The sequence below is a fragment of the Silene latifolia genome, chromosome 1 (assembly GCF_048544455.1).
Source record: "Silene latifolia isolate original U9 population chromosome 1, ASM4854445v1, whole genome shotgun sequence".
Lineage (NCBI taxonomy): Eukaryota > Viridiplantae > Streptophyta > Magnoliopsida > Caryophyllales > Caryophyllaceae > Silene > Silene latifolia.
Genome location: NC_133526.1, coordinates 9,946,017 through 9,961,804, shown reverse-complemented (window position 1 = coordinate 9,961,804; position 15,788 = coordinate 9,946,017). Strand labels below are relative to the sequence as shown.

The following is a 15,788-nucleotide window of genomic DNA, read 5'->3' as shown; positions in this document are numbered from 1 at the left end:
AGACGAGATGAGAAAGATGATCTTAACTTGGATTCGGAGTGGTTTCCTCTTAAAATTGAGACCTTTACTTTGTCTCCTTTTAAAAGCTTGAGGTGGGATGATGGACAAAATATACGTTTACAACCTTTTTTTTATCGGATATCTTATTGTTCGAAAATTCAGCAGGGCGCCCAATTGTCCAAGTTTTTAACGTGAACAACCGTTTAGCTCTATGAACTTTCCTCAATGCACAGGACGAGTAAGATGCATAACTTTATATTTTAACCTTTTTAGCTAGAATAATAATACTAACATTAATAATTGAAGTTGGTTTGACTATAACAAATCACTGAAACAGAACCTCCATTCATACAAGTCCGCACAACTCGAAACATTGAAGTTTGTTTTTGCCATGCAGAGGGAGAGGGATATTTCATTTTTTTCCTCCTAACACAAGTACCAACTACAAAATATGTAATCTCTAACTAGTTGGAAATTATTTAAATTTGGTGATACCTAATTTAACAGCCATATGTATAAACCAAAATCTATGGTTTGATATTAACATCCAACTCAAATACTGCATATACCCAAAACGTACATATGACGGCTATGACCGTCGGTTCCACTTCCATTTAGCCGGTAGATTCCACGTCTCAATCCGAAGGAATGTGACCTTCAACGTCAAGGCCTGAATCAAAGAGGCTGCCGCATCATTCCCTGATCACATAAAAAAAAGTCACTACCTGACAATAACAAGTAGTGTGCAGAAGCAATTAAGGACAAAAAGTACACCAAGCTACAAAATAACGAGTTGCCCTATTTCTATGAACCAAAGTAACCCGAACCCCCAATAATACTCCAGCGAATGTGAACTACAAAGCCTCTTCTATTATGGCATGCAGCTGTCACCCTGTTTACCGTTAAAGCGGTGTATTCTAACAATTTTGTATATGTGAACTACAGAGTCTAACCTAGTAAAGTTAGCTATAGGGATTAGGGAGTACCTAAACAAGGAATGTAATGAGATGGAAACTGAAGAAGGCTTGCTAAATCTAAATAATCATGATTATTGACTAAAACAGGGACAACAAGGAAGCATCATACCACTTGATAGCCTGTGGATTGATATTGCACCGCGTCTAAATTATTGAATTTAATTTTCTGAAGAAAAAAATTCTACTGCTTGGGTAACTTCTGAACGCACCGAAACATGTACACAAACATTTAAAAATAAAATAGCATTACCCTTAGGTCTCCACTTTCAAAGGCTTCAGTTGGCAAGATAAAGGTGTCGAATATATGGAGCCTTACCTTATGTTAAGAACATAGAGATTGGTACGTGATGACCTACAATAAATATTGACTCATGCATTGACAAACTGCTAGCTAAAAACAAGTGCATCCCATTTATTGAGCTATTTCTGTTACTCCAACAGATTCAAAAACCAAAGACTTATAGGTCATTGAATCTCTTGAAAGATGAAACATTGCACAAGAATACGAGGGTGTGTTTGAATAACAGTTTAGGAGGGAAGGGAAGGAGGGGATGAAAAGGGAGGGACGGAGGGAAGGGCAGGAGAAAGTAAACACTAGATTAAACTTAAAGGAAGTAGGAAACTTTTGTTTTCGCAATTGAGTTACATTTGAATTTGTAGTTTTAGTTGTTTAATATCTAGGGTCATTTTAATTCGTTAAACAATTTGAATGATTAAATTTACGAGGGGGAAGGAAACTCATGTTTTCACTCTCAAGAATTCTGAGAAGTCCCAACCTTAGAAACTTGTCGTCTACTTTTAGGAAATATTGGTTTCAGTGCAATGCATGGTTGGAATGACTGATCAATGGTACCATTTCTGTCCACCGCCCTTCTCACTTGCTCTTTTAAAAAGCGGAAACCATTTCAATTCCACCTGTGTGTATGTAAGACCAACCCTTCTGAAAAATTTGATATCTACTGAGCACTAGAAGGCCCAAACTTTCACACCGAACGAACTTCTAAGACTTGTTCCACTTGGAGCGGCTGAAGTGACTGGGGACCGTATTTTCGGGAAGAAAGTCTCGCCTGGGTTTGGTTTCGGACGAGATCTAGAACTACCCTCAACGGCTCAACTCGATTCTAAGACTAGTAATTGTGTGCCAAGCAGCTGTCGCAGGAGGTGCCACTTAGAGAGCAAACTCAACACAGAATATAATATATAATATATATAGTACTTGGGATTAATTGGTGGTTAAAGCCAATCAATCAATAATCGCTAAATATCAATAAATATTTATTGAATCTAAGACTTGTTATCACTTGAATTACCTAAACATTTGCTTTACATTGTTGATTCTTAGACTTCTTAATTCATTAATTTGATTTTCCAATCTAAAATTCAGGGCCTAACTTGGGTTCTTAGGCTTGGACTTCAAGATGGCTCGGTTTTGGGTTCCACTCGTGTTGACCATTGACTTTGGTTGACTCCCAGGTTTGAGTTCCATTGATCACAAGTTAGACTTTTGAAGGCTTCCTTTGTTTCATCCACAAACATTAATTTCATGCCAATCAGGATCCTCCTCGAAACATCGCTAAATATCGATAAATATGCATCTACATCTAGCATGAGACAAAATCATAAATCGTCGTCCAAAACCGCCTTATAAATGGATAATTATCACACTTGAGCCGCTATAAAACTGCCATATCAAACTCCCCTGTGCTCTAACTTTTAGTCGTCCCGATTAAACCAAGGAACATAAAAATCGACAACTCCACTCTTAAGGCCTAAGCAAAACATGGAAGAGCCTGACTCTTCATCCCTTGCCCAACTCTCACTCCACTTCTTCGTGCCATCCCTCAAAAGATGGCAGTGGCGTCTTTAAAGGGGATACAGGGGGATTGTCTGCAGCCCCATAATTCCCAAAATAATTAAGTATTTCCAGACTAAAGTATCAGCATTCTTTCATTGGTTCAGTGGGTAAACACAGTGGATGAAGACATTAAGTTAGATTCCTTGGACGCGTGTTCTATTCCCTCAACAATCAATTTAGGTTCATTGTTCTTAATTTTTCCTCATACTGATATAGCCTTCTGATTGGCTCATACGAGTGGGAGTTGGACCCCCACAACTTGGTATTTAGTGCACTCCATTTACTTAGGGTTACAATAATGCAAGGACTTACGGAGGATAAGTTTTTGTGTTCACCCATAGTTTAATAGAAAATGGACATAATGTAACATAGTATTATTGCACTTCTTTCTATTCTCCCATTGGTAGTTAATGTAATCCATTTTAATTTTTAAAGGTAGATCAAATCTTGCTTATTGCAGATTTCGTCTGTATTTTTCAAACAATTTTTTTTGTATAACTAGTCACAATAAGTGTCTTTTATTTTCAGTAAATAGAAGTACTAGTAATTTTCACACTACAATTTAGTTTTTGTGAGTCTCATAATCTCATACAAAAGCATCATTTCTAAAAACGAGTAAGTGTAAACTATAAATCTTAATTAACTAGCTTAATAGTTAACTACGATTTTATCTTGATTTTTTTCGTGAAAACTCGAATTATGTTGATGAAATTTTAGGTCTATCATTAAAGTAGTGTCTAGTGATTTGTCCATTTTTCCAGACCCCCGACTTCTAATACCTAGAAGCGCCACTGAAAGACGGTGATCATCACCCCATACAACCCCTCCAAAGAAATGACATTCACATTCTAATACACTCTGTGTAACATCCTTTCTAACTCTCAATAAGTGCCATGCAAGGTAACACCCTTCGCAACTCTTGACTTATTAGTTCATTAATTTGATTCAAATCTAACCCCCTCCCCCTATGTTGCTTTGCATTAAAGATAGTTTGTGTTTGGATCGCTACTTTGGTGCGCTTTTAAACACCTTTTAAACTCTCTATGGTTCATCCCATACAACACTACTTCATTTCGGCTCTGACGACAAGTTTATCACCTGCCATTTAGCGGTTATACTCATGAATTGGGGTTTGAAACCTGTTAGTATAGAAATTTGCCCTTATGACTCCCTTATACCCGAAAAGAAAAACATAACCAACTACCAACTAAGGCAAAATATCTTGACTAGTTACATCAAAGCACGATTTCAACAACCTCAATTCCACTAGCAAAAAATGAAACAGTGCATTGATCACAAACACTAGAATGACAAAATCCATGCTACTAACAATCACAACGCAAACTAAGAGGCGAAAACAGAAGGCATACCAAGGAATGATGGAGCCGAAGAGGAAATGCTGAACGACAGGGAGCTTCTCAAGGACCTCAGCACGGTACATCTTAAGCAAGCCGCCATTAACCTTAGTCCAATTAGGCACACCACTAATATCATCCAACAAAGGCGAGTGCTCAGCAAAGGGACCTTTCTTAACCTTCCTAGTAAACTGAATACACGAAAGATACATATACTCCTTGGAGAAATTCTCAAGAATATCCTCATTATGTATCGACTTAGGCTTCATATACCTATGATCAATAAGCTGAGCGGAACCAAACACAAAAGGCAGAAAATGATAATCATCCAACCCCCAAACTCCATGAGATCCCGCGGGTTCAAGACAGTAAACAAGCTGTAATTTCCTCATCAAATCTAAATAAACAACAAAAACCCTAATAACAACAGCAGGATAATCCTCTTCCTTAATCAACCCTAACCTAGCCAAACAATACAACCACGCCGCGAAATTGGTTTCGTGTCCAGTACCGTAATCAATCCTACTAGAATTCCCGAAACTATCAGTAAAGTAAGAAACAAGCTCAACTACAGAACCTTTAATTTCCTGCGACGATACCGACAAAATATTGTTCATAAATTCGACAGCAGATTCCGTCATCCGTTCATGCCAAACCCTAAAAGCAAGATTACCGTACCTGCTCGATTGCGCGGCGGGAGGAATCTCATCAATGGCGGAAATTAACGATCGCAAGATGGATACGATAGCGGCGACAGTATCGGACACGTGGCAAGGATCGGAGATCTTCCGACCGCGGGTCGCGGAGGCGAGCGCGGCGACGAAACCGAGGAAAGGCTTGCCGGAAGAAGGAGATTCGACGAATTGCTTGACATCGGAAGGCGAGGTGATGCGTTTAACGGGAAGAGTGAAAGCGAAGGGCGGAGAGAGCGGCGGGACGGACGAGGGTTGAGGAACGGGGGTTAGGATGATTGATTGTTGAGAGCGGGAGGCGGCGTCGGGAGGGAGGTTGACGGCGGGGTAACGGATAGGGAGGTAGCTAGGGATGGAGTTTGATGGTGGTGGTGGAGTGAGGGCGGTGGGTCCGCCGCATTTGCAGCAGGTGGCGGAGGTGGTTAGGTGTGGTGGTGGAGTTGGGATGCGTGTTGGTGGAGATGGGTGATCTGTGGTGGCGAGACAGGTGGCGTCGTGGTCGTTGGAGTGGTGGTCCGGTGGTGGTTCCATTTTTTGGGGATGCGAGAGTGTGATCGCGGTGATGGAGAAGGAAGGAAGGAACTTGTGCTTCAACTTTTAAGAGCGAACTACTTTTAAACACGTGCGGACCAGTATTAATATTTTGGGATATTTACACAGACACCTAACAAAACTTTTCGACTTTCTACGCAGATGCACTCTACACTTTTTAAAACATCGTAGTACCACTAATTGTTGTCATTCACTTTAAGTGCACCCCTAAACTTTATTTTTCGTTAATTAAACTCGGTTTTAGGCGTTAAGTGATGATGGCGCGTAACCAACATCATTTATTATCACATGACATATGGACTCCAGGCCAATATCCATCTCGATCCTAATATTTATTCATATATATGGGCTAGAAATTTTTTGACGGAAAATTTATTGATCCCATGCCAAATTATCACGTCCAAAGATGGATATTGAGCCTAATAGAGTCCTTATGTCATGGGATGATAAATGACAAGCTTGGTTACGCGTCCAAGTAATTATTTAACGCCTAAAACTGAGTTTAATTGACGGAAAATAAAGTTTAGGGGTACACTTAGTGATAATGACAACAATTAGGGGTACCATGTATGTTTTAAAAAGTGTAAGGGTACCACGTAGAAAGTCGAAAAGTTGAGGGGTACCATGTAGAATATCCCTAATATTTTTGATGTATATTTGTTTTTGGATTTCTATTGTATTTATCTAGTTGATAAAATGGTAATTATCCCACACTCGTGTATTATCCGTCTTAAGTTTAAAATACTTCGTGGTTTTTGTGGAGTAAGTAGACTATATATCCGATGTACTACCACCGTATTGTATTAACAATTTTGAGTTTTGTTTTAAAAATTACTGTATGAATTTTACAATAAAGTTTCCGAGTTCATTTATTTACATTAAACTCAAAAACATTACATATAAGTTTAGTTAAATTTGAGTTTTGACATAAAAAAATTAAAATTTAACTTATAAACTTAGAAAAAATAAACAAATACTCAAAAACAAGTAAAGTTTGAGGTCATAAGCTTAGAAAAAATACACATATGCTCAAAAACAAATAAATCTGAGGTAGTACATCTGATATATGTTTCTTTTTCTCGTGTGGGATAATTAAGACAAAATAAAATGCATAGAAAAAATGAAAAAGGTTGTCCTATACTTATGTGGGATGATATTGGGCGTATTATCCGTCTTAAGCTTAAAATACGTTCGTGCAGTGGGATAATTAAGACAAAATAAAATGCATAGAAAAAATGAAAAGGTTGTCTTATACTTATGTGGGATGATATTTGACCCATTAATTTTCCATATTTCACCTTATTGAATTTTGATTTGGAAAAAAAAAACTGCAAAACTAATCAACGTAATTGAGTAGTGCTATGAAACATGTATTTTAATGAAAATATTCTTTTACGATAAAGCTAATGATTTTATTTACAAATTTCCTCAAATTATTTTGATGTACTTTTTTTGAACATGAAGCTAATAATAGCGGTTTATAAGTATGGGTCGAATCATTATCTGTAGTAATAAAACAAATGAAATCTTTAACAATTTGTAGTTTATAGATTTATAAGTTTCAGTTTATATTTTGGTTGAAAGATTAGTTTAAAGTTCAATGAAATAAATGAATGGAAATAGAGACGAATTATTTACTAACTTTATTTAACGTCAAAATCCCCCGTTAAATTTTCACGATATTTTTTACACAAAATTGAGAACTATCCTCACAAACCTTTACTAGTATGAGATCATTTGATCACCTGTTCGAAACTAAGAACTTTAAATGGAGTGATCATAAATTCATAACATCACTTTATAATGTATTCGGTCACTCAAAAAACACTTTCGAAAAAGCCAAGATATTTGTGTTAGATGAAAGCTCTTAGCCTCTTACATATGAGTGAGAGTAGTAGTCCTACCCTCCTCGAATCCGGATGGTCTATACCAAAACATAAGGACTGACTCCCCTTTAAATGTATGACTGAAAGATTATTACAGATTGCCAACTGTGGTTTGGGAAACTTGACAAATTTTATGAGACTAAATAGAAGCAATTATGCTCCACTGATCAAAGTTGATGTCCCGTAAATTTGATGCTTGAATGATTGGTTTGAGGATCAAGCACGATTTGTTCGCCTGCCGACTTGTAGAGCAAGCTCGGTGTCGATTTTAAGGGAGATATCAAGTGCCCTAACTGAATGCGTCAACGCGCCACTGCAGAAACAAATATGCAAGTTAGGTTTTTCTAACGCCTACATTAGTCACAGAAACAAATACAAAAACGCAATAGCTCGTTTTGCAAGCAACTCATATTATCATGAATCATGATGCAGATCAATTAAGCAACATTTGACGTAAATCAAAGTAATACTTAATGTCAGAGCATATGTAAGATAGAGTCAGAGAATTTAGCTCATCGTACATGTGACTATCAACCACAAACTCTCGGTCTCCACTGTGTACCACTAGGCTAAGACCTTTACACAGGAGCAGAACTAAGAGAAGTTGGCACTAAGGACAAGGTTGACGATGCATTTTATAACTTCATAATCCAAGGTGACTTGAACTTTTGGTTATCTAACAGATAGGATGGAGCCACTGTGATACAAAGCCCAGACGCAAAACTCATAAAACAAAGTTGTACTTGTACATGCGAGAAATACAACTATACAAGTATAGTAGGGTAGAACCTAAGCTGCGTTCTAGAGGTTGGAGGAACGAGGCTGATCTATCATGAAATTAAAACTGAGTCGAGATATGCATCAATTGACTGCCAACTCGAAATAAAATAAGTAGAGTTGGTGACCCATACTTGTTTAATAACATCATATTCCAAAGCCAAACTTTTGCAACTTTTGCAAGCCCTTGGCTCCATTAGAAATGGAAATACAAAGTGTGGAAAAGTCAATTGTAGCACCTTCCAATTTAAAGTTCATACGGTATGGTGACTATAGTCTCCTAAATACTAGGACGCCACTCTTTCAACTTATTTCAAGATTAAAAAAAACGTAGAGGAATTATTCAAAGATCACCAGTAGATTGCAAACTTATTCTCTGTACTTGACCCTAGAAACTGAAACCCTAGCATTTAAGTCTCAAAGTTCTTAGGTCAGACAGTTTTTTGACGCACAAGTGCACAACTATCATGAAAGCTTGTCGACAACACACTAGGATCATTTGCATGGCTCAAAAGTAGCATAATTCTCCAAATTAAGCAAGGTCACTCACACCAACTGTTTTTACCACAGCTTGAAAATTATGCTCTTACCTTGAAATATAGGTAACTCCAGTCTGACCAATTTGGTGCACTGTATCAAGGGTAACATTTCCAGATGCCTGTTACACAATCACCAAAGAAACTGGATAATAAATATTATGAAATAAACTAAACAACTAAATTTTATGCCTCAAAATCAAAACAGCTTCTATAATATCCAGTTCAGGCTCAAAGATGATCAAACATGGTAGAAAATGGCTGGAGACAATCTCAGAACTAGTCTCCTCGCTAGCCAAGGCAATATTGTGTACATGTGTAAATCTCCGAGCTATGCATGCAGCAGGTCAGCGGATGGGCAGAGGCATATAGGCATTATAGGCTTATAGCTGTTGTTGAGAACAGCTACACAGTCCCACAAATCTTTGGTCACTAATCACCACAAATATTATGTGCTCTTTGAAGGTAACGGAGTGATGATATTTTTAATTATATACTTTTTCCGTCTTTAGCAATGCTCACATATAATTTTGCTTTAGCACATAAACATATTAACACTTTTTTGGGATATGAGTAGGAAAGGGAAAAGGGGAAAGAGAGGAAGGAGATAAGATAATATACCCTCCAATATTGTACTATGTACCCCCGCATTTTCCTGAAACCCAACTTCCTAACCAAAGATAAGATAATATACCCTCAATTTTTCTCCACAAGGCCTACAACAGTGAAATGATTTCTTCATCAAACAAAACTACATATACCTTGAGTATTGTTCATGATGCTACCTACCTATCCATAAAAGTGCTTTGGAGAGGATGAACTTACCCACACATTTATTAACATCACCCCAGTCCCAAATAAGATCCCACCTACACTAGGTGGCCTCAGTTATACCTCTGATCAAACTATAGCTTCTCAGTGAGAGATGAGGAAAATGGGATCTAAAGATTAAGCATAAGAAAAAAACTTAATACAGTTACCCATGAGAGTAGATCTATAAAATGCCTGGAACTATGATACAGATCATTCACATAAAGAACCAACTTCATCGTCTGCTCTTTCTTGGAAAAGTCTTTTATCATTTTTTTTTTATTTCACAAACTACCTCTTTAAAGATAGTTTTTTTTCTCCGATATCAGCTATTCAACTTTATGGAAGTAGGAGGAGAAGCAAATACCGACAAATACCTTCGTCAACTTTGACCATTAATTTTCCCAAATATATATAGAGATTAATGCACAAATTGTCATATATTACGGAGTATGAATTATCATAACTAGCGGTAAATATTAGGAATTAGCACAAGATTTTGAAGACTAGCTTTTAGAGTCTTTAGTGGTTACTTTTTTAGGTAAGTTAGTAACGTTTTTCCTCAGTAATCTATGGTACTACTAGAGGTAAATATTAGGAGTTGTGTTAGTAATATATCAAGACTCTTTATGTGGCTAGTAGAGTTAGGACTTAGAACCTTATAAATATAATAGAGCTCATTGTCATTGTTGTAAGTATGTGTTATGTTTAATATCGCGATTTAAGCATATAGAGAAACTCTTAGCTTCTTAGTTAACTGTTGGATGATTTTATTATTGTTACAGTTCGAATAGCAATACAAGTTGGGTTGTGGAAAAATCCAATAACAAAATATTGTGTGCTTAACATTATTTCTTGTATATTATAGTGTGTTTTGTACAAAAAAATCCCAACATAAACATTTAGATTTTAGACCTACAAATATGAGAAATACCTCAGTCTCCAATCTTCCGTCTATCATTCTAACGGCTTCTTTGAGCATGGAAACATCAACTTCCCCGGAGGGCTGTGGGATGACCATGTTATCCAACATGATCCGTGTCAAGGAAGATTTGGTCTGGGACACATAATCCAATACCTCCCCAACTTCCTCCAAGGTTCTCGTTTCTATCTGTTTTACACACAGAACGAACATGGAGGAGCACATATTAATCTCAACAGCTGCCCAGTTTTTAATATATAATAGCTTGATTATACAAATATACACACCAAAGTTACATTACGAAAGCCTAGGCAAGCATTAAGAGAAACCTCATGATACTTATTTACTGCATCGGATTGTTTATACTTGCATTTAAAACATCTTAGGAGTATAGAAGGTATGCATGTGGATTAAAAAAAGGGGACCGTATTTCGCAATTAAGGTATGATGTTGTAAAAAAAACAGAGAGAGGTCCACTCACACTCAACTGTCTGTTTTCGCAAAATAAATTTGTAAAGAATCCACCAAAACACTCCAAAAAGGAAAGTGTAAAAATCTCAAGGGAAAAGAAAGGGTAATAGATTAGAAATACATAAAATCAAGTCAATACAACAGTTCAGATACTAGAGAACTGATGACCACCTCAACTTCCATCTGGATATTGTTTTTGTGTAAGTAATCGTCTGCAGATTTCAAGGCATTTGTCACCCCTCCAGCTATAGATACATGATTATCTTTTATCAACATCATATCAAATAAACCAAGCCTATGATTTTTCCCTCCGCCAATAAGAACCTGTGAGTAGCATACAATTCAAGGTCAACAGCAGCATTTGACAAATCATGTGCAATGGGATATGATTAGAAGGATAAAGATCTACACCGCCCACTTATCCACCAAGCGCAAACCAGGAGCAGTCTTTCTTGTCTCCAAAATAATAGCAGGATGTGCAGCCACAGCCATCGCCTAAAAGATATATAAACCTTTAGCTTTCTTGATGCACGCAAGTTTTGAAACCCAGAATAGTACCAATGTCATGCCGACATTTAAAGCGGCGTTACAGGGCATAGGGCTATAGAATATAGTGAAGGAGATATTAATGCTTGAATTGCAAGCAGACAAGGTAAGTTTCGCTTATGAAAAATACAACAAAGTAAAGTAGTGAGCGATGTGAAGTGGTTGATCGCAAACATTATTCGCAGTACTGAACCAACTTGTGAGAGGGAGAAAGAAGAAGAAAGTCGAATGTGAATCCTATAAAACAAATTATAAACAGGCAAAAGGGTGGAGATGTAATGTTCACAATTGTGTGTCCACTGATGGAAATTAGTGTTAATTATGCATTAAGTTTGTGATTTATCACATAACAAACCTTGGTAAGAGTTGCAATGCCGCTCATTCTCTGCATAAAATTCAGAACCACTCTTTCAGCAACTACTATACTGTGTGCCCGGCCTGCATCAAACCACACAACCAGTCATGAAGAAAGAATTCTTAACAAAGACAAAGCTTGCTTGGGAAGATAAAAGTTTTCTATTTCATTACCATACACCTTCCCCAATTTCAGTCCTTTATAAACATGATCCCCATCCTTCTGGAACCACTCCACCTAATAGAAAATTCTGCACGGTTTGAGTTTAAGAAAGAGCAGAATAACTTACAAAACAATAGGAGTACTACCTACCTCCATCTTGTTTTAATTCTCTATTTAACTGTCATGGTCAAACGACATTAACTTTGACCGACATCTCGTTACAATTTTAAAACACAACACAGACAGAAAAGTTTAAATCAAATGTTACACATTTTATATTGCCTCTTTAATTCTTTTTACATATAATTGGAGAGATTAAAGGTCAAAGCTGACTGATTCAGCTGACTAACAAAGTCAAATAGGGATAATATAAATTGGACGGAGGGAATACATGCATGTGCCAATACCTTTAAGGACGGATCCACCTCACTGAATACCATTTCTGCAAGGGCAACACCTGCAAGGATTCCATCCTCTTTTGCCAGAAATTGGGCTTCGACTTCCATACTTTCTGGAATTGTGGCCAAAGATGTCACATCCCCTGCACCAAGGAAAAAGTTATTTCACAAGGACAACGCTTAAACTTCTTATTTCATCTTTATACTTTGAGGATGATACACACTACTGTCATGTAAAGGAAAGCTATGTACATGTCTCTATAACTATGTAGTAGGACAGTAATACAAATTTATCATTAAGGGTCCGTTTGGATACAATTTTAGGAGGGAAGGGGAGGGGAGGGGGAGTGAGGGGAGGTGAAGGGAGGGGAGAAAAGGAGAGGGCAAATGGGATGTGGGTGTTTGGATAACAAAAATTATGAAGGGAAATGGAAAGGGAGGAAGGAGGGAGATGAAGAATGGATGGAGGATTGAAGGATGTTGGTGGTATAATTAGAGTCCAAATAATGTTTTCTTTCCAAATCTTGCCACCTTTGGAAAGATTATAGTTTGTTCTATAGGAGGGAAAATAAGTCCTCTCATTTCTCTCCCCTTCCATTTCCTTTCTCCCATATTTTTTATCCAAACAAAGGAAATTAAATACCTCCCTTTCCCTTCCCTCCCCTTCTCTCCAATTCCTTCAATCCAAACGAACCCTAATAGTTTCCTACGTCATAGGCCCTCAGCCCATACACTGATGCACAAGTCTAAAGACGATGCTGAAAATAAAATAACTCTGTACTCCAAAATGATAAGAGAAATCTTTTCAGCCAAAGATATCATAATGTACTCGCAAGTGATACAGACACAGAATGGACCATTCCGAGTCCAATATTCTTACACACAGAACACGAAATGCTGCCGACTGATCCAACTATGGATTATTGGATAAGGCAACGTATATACGACCCTTAAATCCCTAGCTTTAGTAATCCTTCCGTCCGGGTCATTTGTTGTCATATTCCATTCAATTGTTGTTTTTTCTCTTTTAAGAATGCATTTTAAGGGCAATTTGATCATTCACACTCAATTTGGTCCACTTATCATGTAATAATTGGTCCTTTCTTCTTTACTTGGTCTTTATACCAAAAATAAATGACAACAATTGACCAGGACGAAGGGAGTATGTCCTCGACATCCGATTAAAATCATTCCAACGGAAGTAAGATTAGAAGCGGAAATGAGATTGATCAATTATCCTTGTCCATCCTCTTCGGTTCTTTCTCTCATAATTCTAAATTATAAAAATGGGATGGAGGGAATAATATATACTCCTCCGTCGGTCAATAATCATTATCTTTGATTTTTGGCGACAAAGATAAGGAAAGAGGAGGGAGCCAATTATCAAATGACAAGTGGAATAATTTGAGTGTAAATGATCAAATTGTTCATCAAGTTCTTTCTTAAAATAAAAAAGATAACAATTAACCGAGACCGAGACACCCAAAATGTAAAAAAAAAAAAAAAAAAAACAAATGACGGGGACGGAAAGAGTATAAAATGTAGGGAAAAAAGAGAAAACCTAAGTTGGCAGAATCTTCAGAAAGAGCAAGCTTGATGACAGCCTTCAAGTCATACGTTGGGTGGGAAGGCGGTGACTGCTTCGTTTCCATCATTTTCAACAAACCTAACTCAAAATTGCAGCAGAAAATAATAACAACAAGCATTTAACACATGGAAATGAGATAGTATTACAATTTCTTATCTTAATAGTAAAACATGGAAATTAATACCAACAAAATGTGGATGAAAATCCTAAATTGCAGACATACGAAAAGAGTAAAGAATAATCACCTTGTTTATCTCCTTGCGAGAATGTCGCCGCCGCACCTTCTTTTTTTCTCTTTTATTCCTTTGCTCTAGTCAACTCTTCTCCACTCACTATTGCATCATTACGCTTTTATATGTTTTTTTATTTTATTTTTTTCTCACTTTTTTTAAAGAAGAGTTTGATTTTTGCGTCATAATAAAATTAAAAATGTATAGAACTCGATAAAAATACACAAAAACTCAAAAATTCATTAAACGTACCAAACGACTACCTCTTGTTTTTGGTACCAGGGGTGTTATTTAAAATAAGAAAAAGTATCTTCACTTCACTAATAAATGCTCACTAAGTGACTAAATGAGTTGTTTTGAACTCGTTTCACACTTATAATCGTCTTGCATAAGAAAGCAGTAAGTGGATTATAATCTGATGTACTACATCAGATGGTATAATTTTTTAGTTTTAAGATAAAGTTTTTGAGTTTTGTTTTAAAAAATTTGAATTTTTAATAGAAAGTTTTTGAGTTCATTCTTTTAAACATAAACCTAAAAGAATTACAGTATAACTCAAAAATATTACATATAAGCTCAGAAAAATTTGAATTTTGACGTCAAAAAACTTACACATAATTTTTAAACTTTATAAAGCTCGAAAAAAAGTACACAAAAACTCAAAAATATTTGAAGTCTGATGTAATACATCCGATGTATAATCCTTTTTCTCATAAGCAACTTGTACGGTATTATTTTAAATTTAAATTTTGAGTTTAGCTCTTACCCTTTATTGTTTAAGAAGTACTAATACCCTTATGGCTAGAAAAACGTTAGAAGAGTTAGAAATGACTTTTTTTTCGCAAATATAGACATTCTACCTTCAAATTTCTAACCCCAGTTGCCGTGGAGCACTGGAGTATGCATTGTTGGAAATAGGGGCTACTATTTGCATAGTCTTTTTTCCATTTTGTCCCACATTGGTGAGGAATAGTGTTTGTGTTGTGTTTATATATGACCACACTCCTTACCATATCACTAGTGGGTCATGGGAGGCTTTTGTGGAAGCTTTGCGAGGTGCTTAATTCAGACATCGCAGTGCGCGCGCCGGCCCGCCCGGCCCGGATCTGATTCGTGATTCGTGATTCGGGATTCGGGATTCGGATTTGGCAATCGCGCTGCGGCGGGCTTTGCCTATCTTTTTGGGCGTAGCGGACCGTTTGTTTTTGTTTTGGTCGGAGTGTCCAAGTGTCTTTGTTGGTGGAAGACATGTCGATGGGATGCTATAGTCTTTGCGCTCCTTTAATCCCTACCACCGATCTTTGGTGGGATGCTAGTCTTTGCTCTAAATGCTCCTTTATTCCCTCCACTCGCTTCAGTGGAGCTTACCATCAAGTGCGAGCTCCCTTCCACTAATCTTTGTTGATCTATTTTGCTATAAATAGATCACTCTTCAAACATTCAACAACACAACAAACACTCTCCCTTCTCTCTAATCTCTTCTTCTCTTATCTTCTCTCGCTACGAATTTCGGGTGAAGTAAAACTTTCTGTTGTTCCAAGTCTCACATTCCGAGTGGGCGAAACCGAGTTGAGAGGCGTAGTGTTATCCTTGGGGAACTAAAGCACTAGCCGATCGCCACCACGGTCGTGCGGAATATAGTTTTCAAGGCGGTGGCTTCCATACCACGTCACTAC

The 15,788-nt window shown here is 37.1% G+C and overlaps 2 protein-coding genes across 2 annotated transcripts; both read right to left on the bottom strand.

Moving 5' to 3' along the window:
* Positions 1 to 266: 266 nt before the first annotated feature.
* LOC141597470 (uncharacterized) lies at positions 267 to 5,489 on the bottom strand. Its single transcript, XM_074417938.1, has 2 exons — positions 4,203 to 5,489; positions 267 to 699 (listed from the first exon to the last, which is right to left on the bottom strand). Exons 1-2 carry the CDS (start codon positions 5,408 to 5,410, stop codon positions 693 to 695), a joined length of 1,215 nt encoding a protein of 404 aa, XP_074274039.1. The 5' UTR covers positions 5,411 to 5,489; the 3' UTR covers positions 267 to 692.
* A 1,726-nt stretch (positions 5,490 to 7,215) lies between these two features.
* LOC141597524 (quinolinate phosphoribosyltransferase [decarboxylating] 1a) lies at positions 7,216 to 14,221 on the bottom strand. Its single transcript, XM_074417994.1, has 10 exons — positions 14,128 to 14,221; positions 13,856 to 13,960; positions 12,304 to 12,437; positions 11,908 to 11,971; positions 11,735 to 11,817; positions 11,245 to 11,328; positions 11,005 to 11,157; positions 10,375 to 10,551; positions 8,685 to 8,752; positions 7,216 to 7,630 (listed from the first exon to the last, which is right to left on the bottom strand). The coding sequence occupies exons 2-10, from the start codon at positions 13,947 to 13,949 to the stop codon at positions 7,534 to 7,536; spliced, it is 954 nt and encodes a 317-aa protein (XP_074274095.1). The 5' UTR covers positions 13,950 to 13,960; positions 14,128 to 14,221; the 3' UTR covers positions 7,216 to 7,533.
* Positions 14,222 to 15,788: the final 1,567 nt, after the last annotated feature.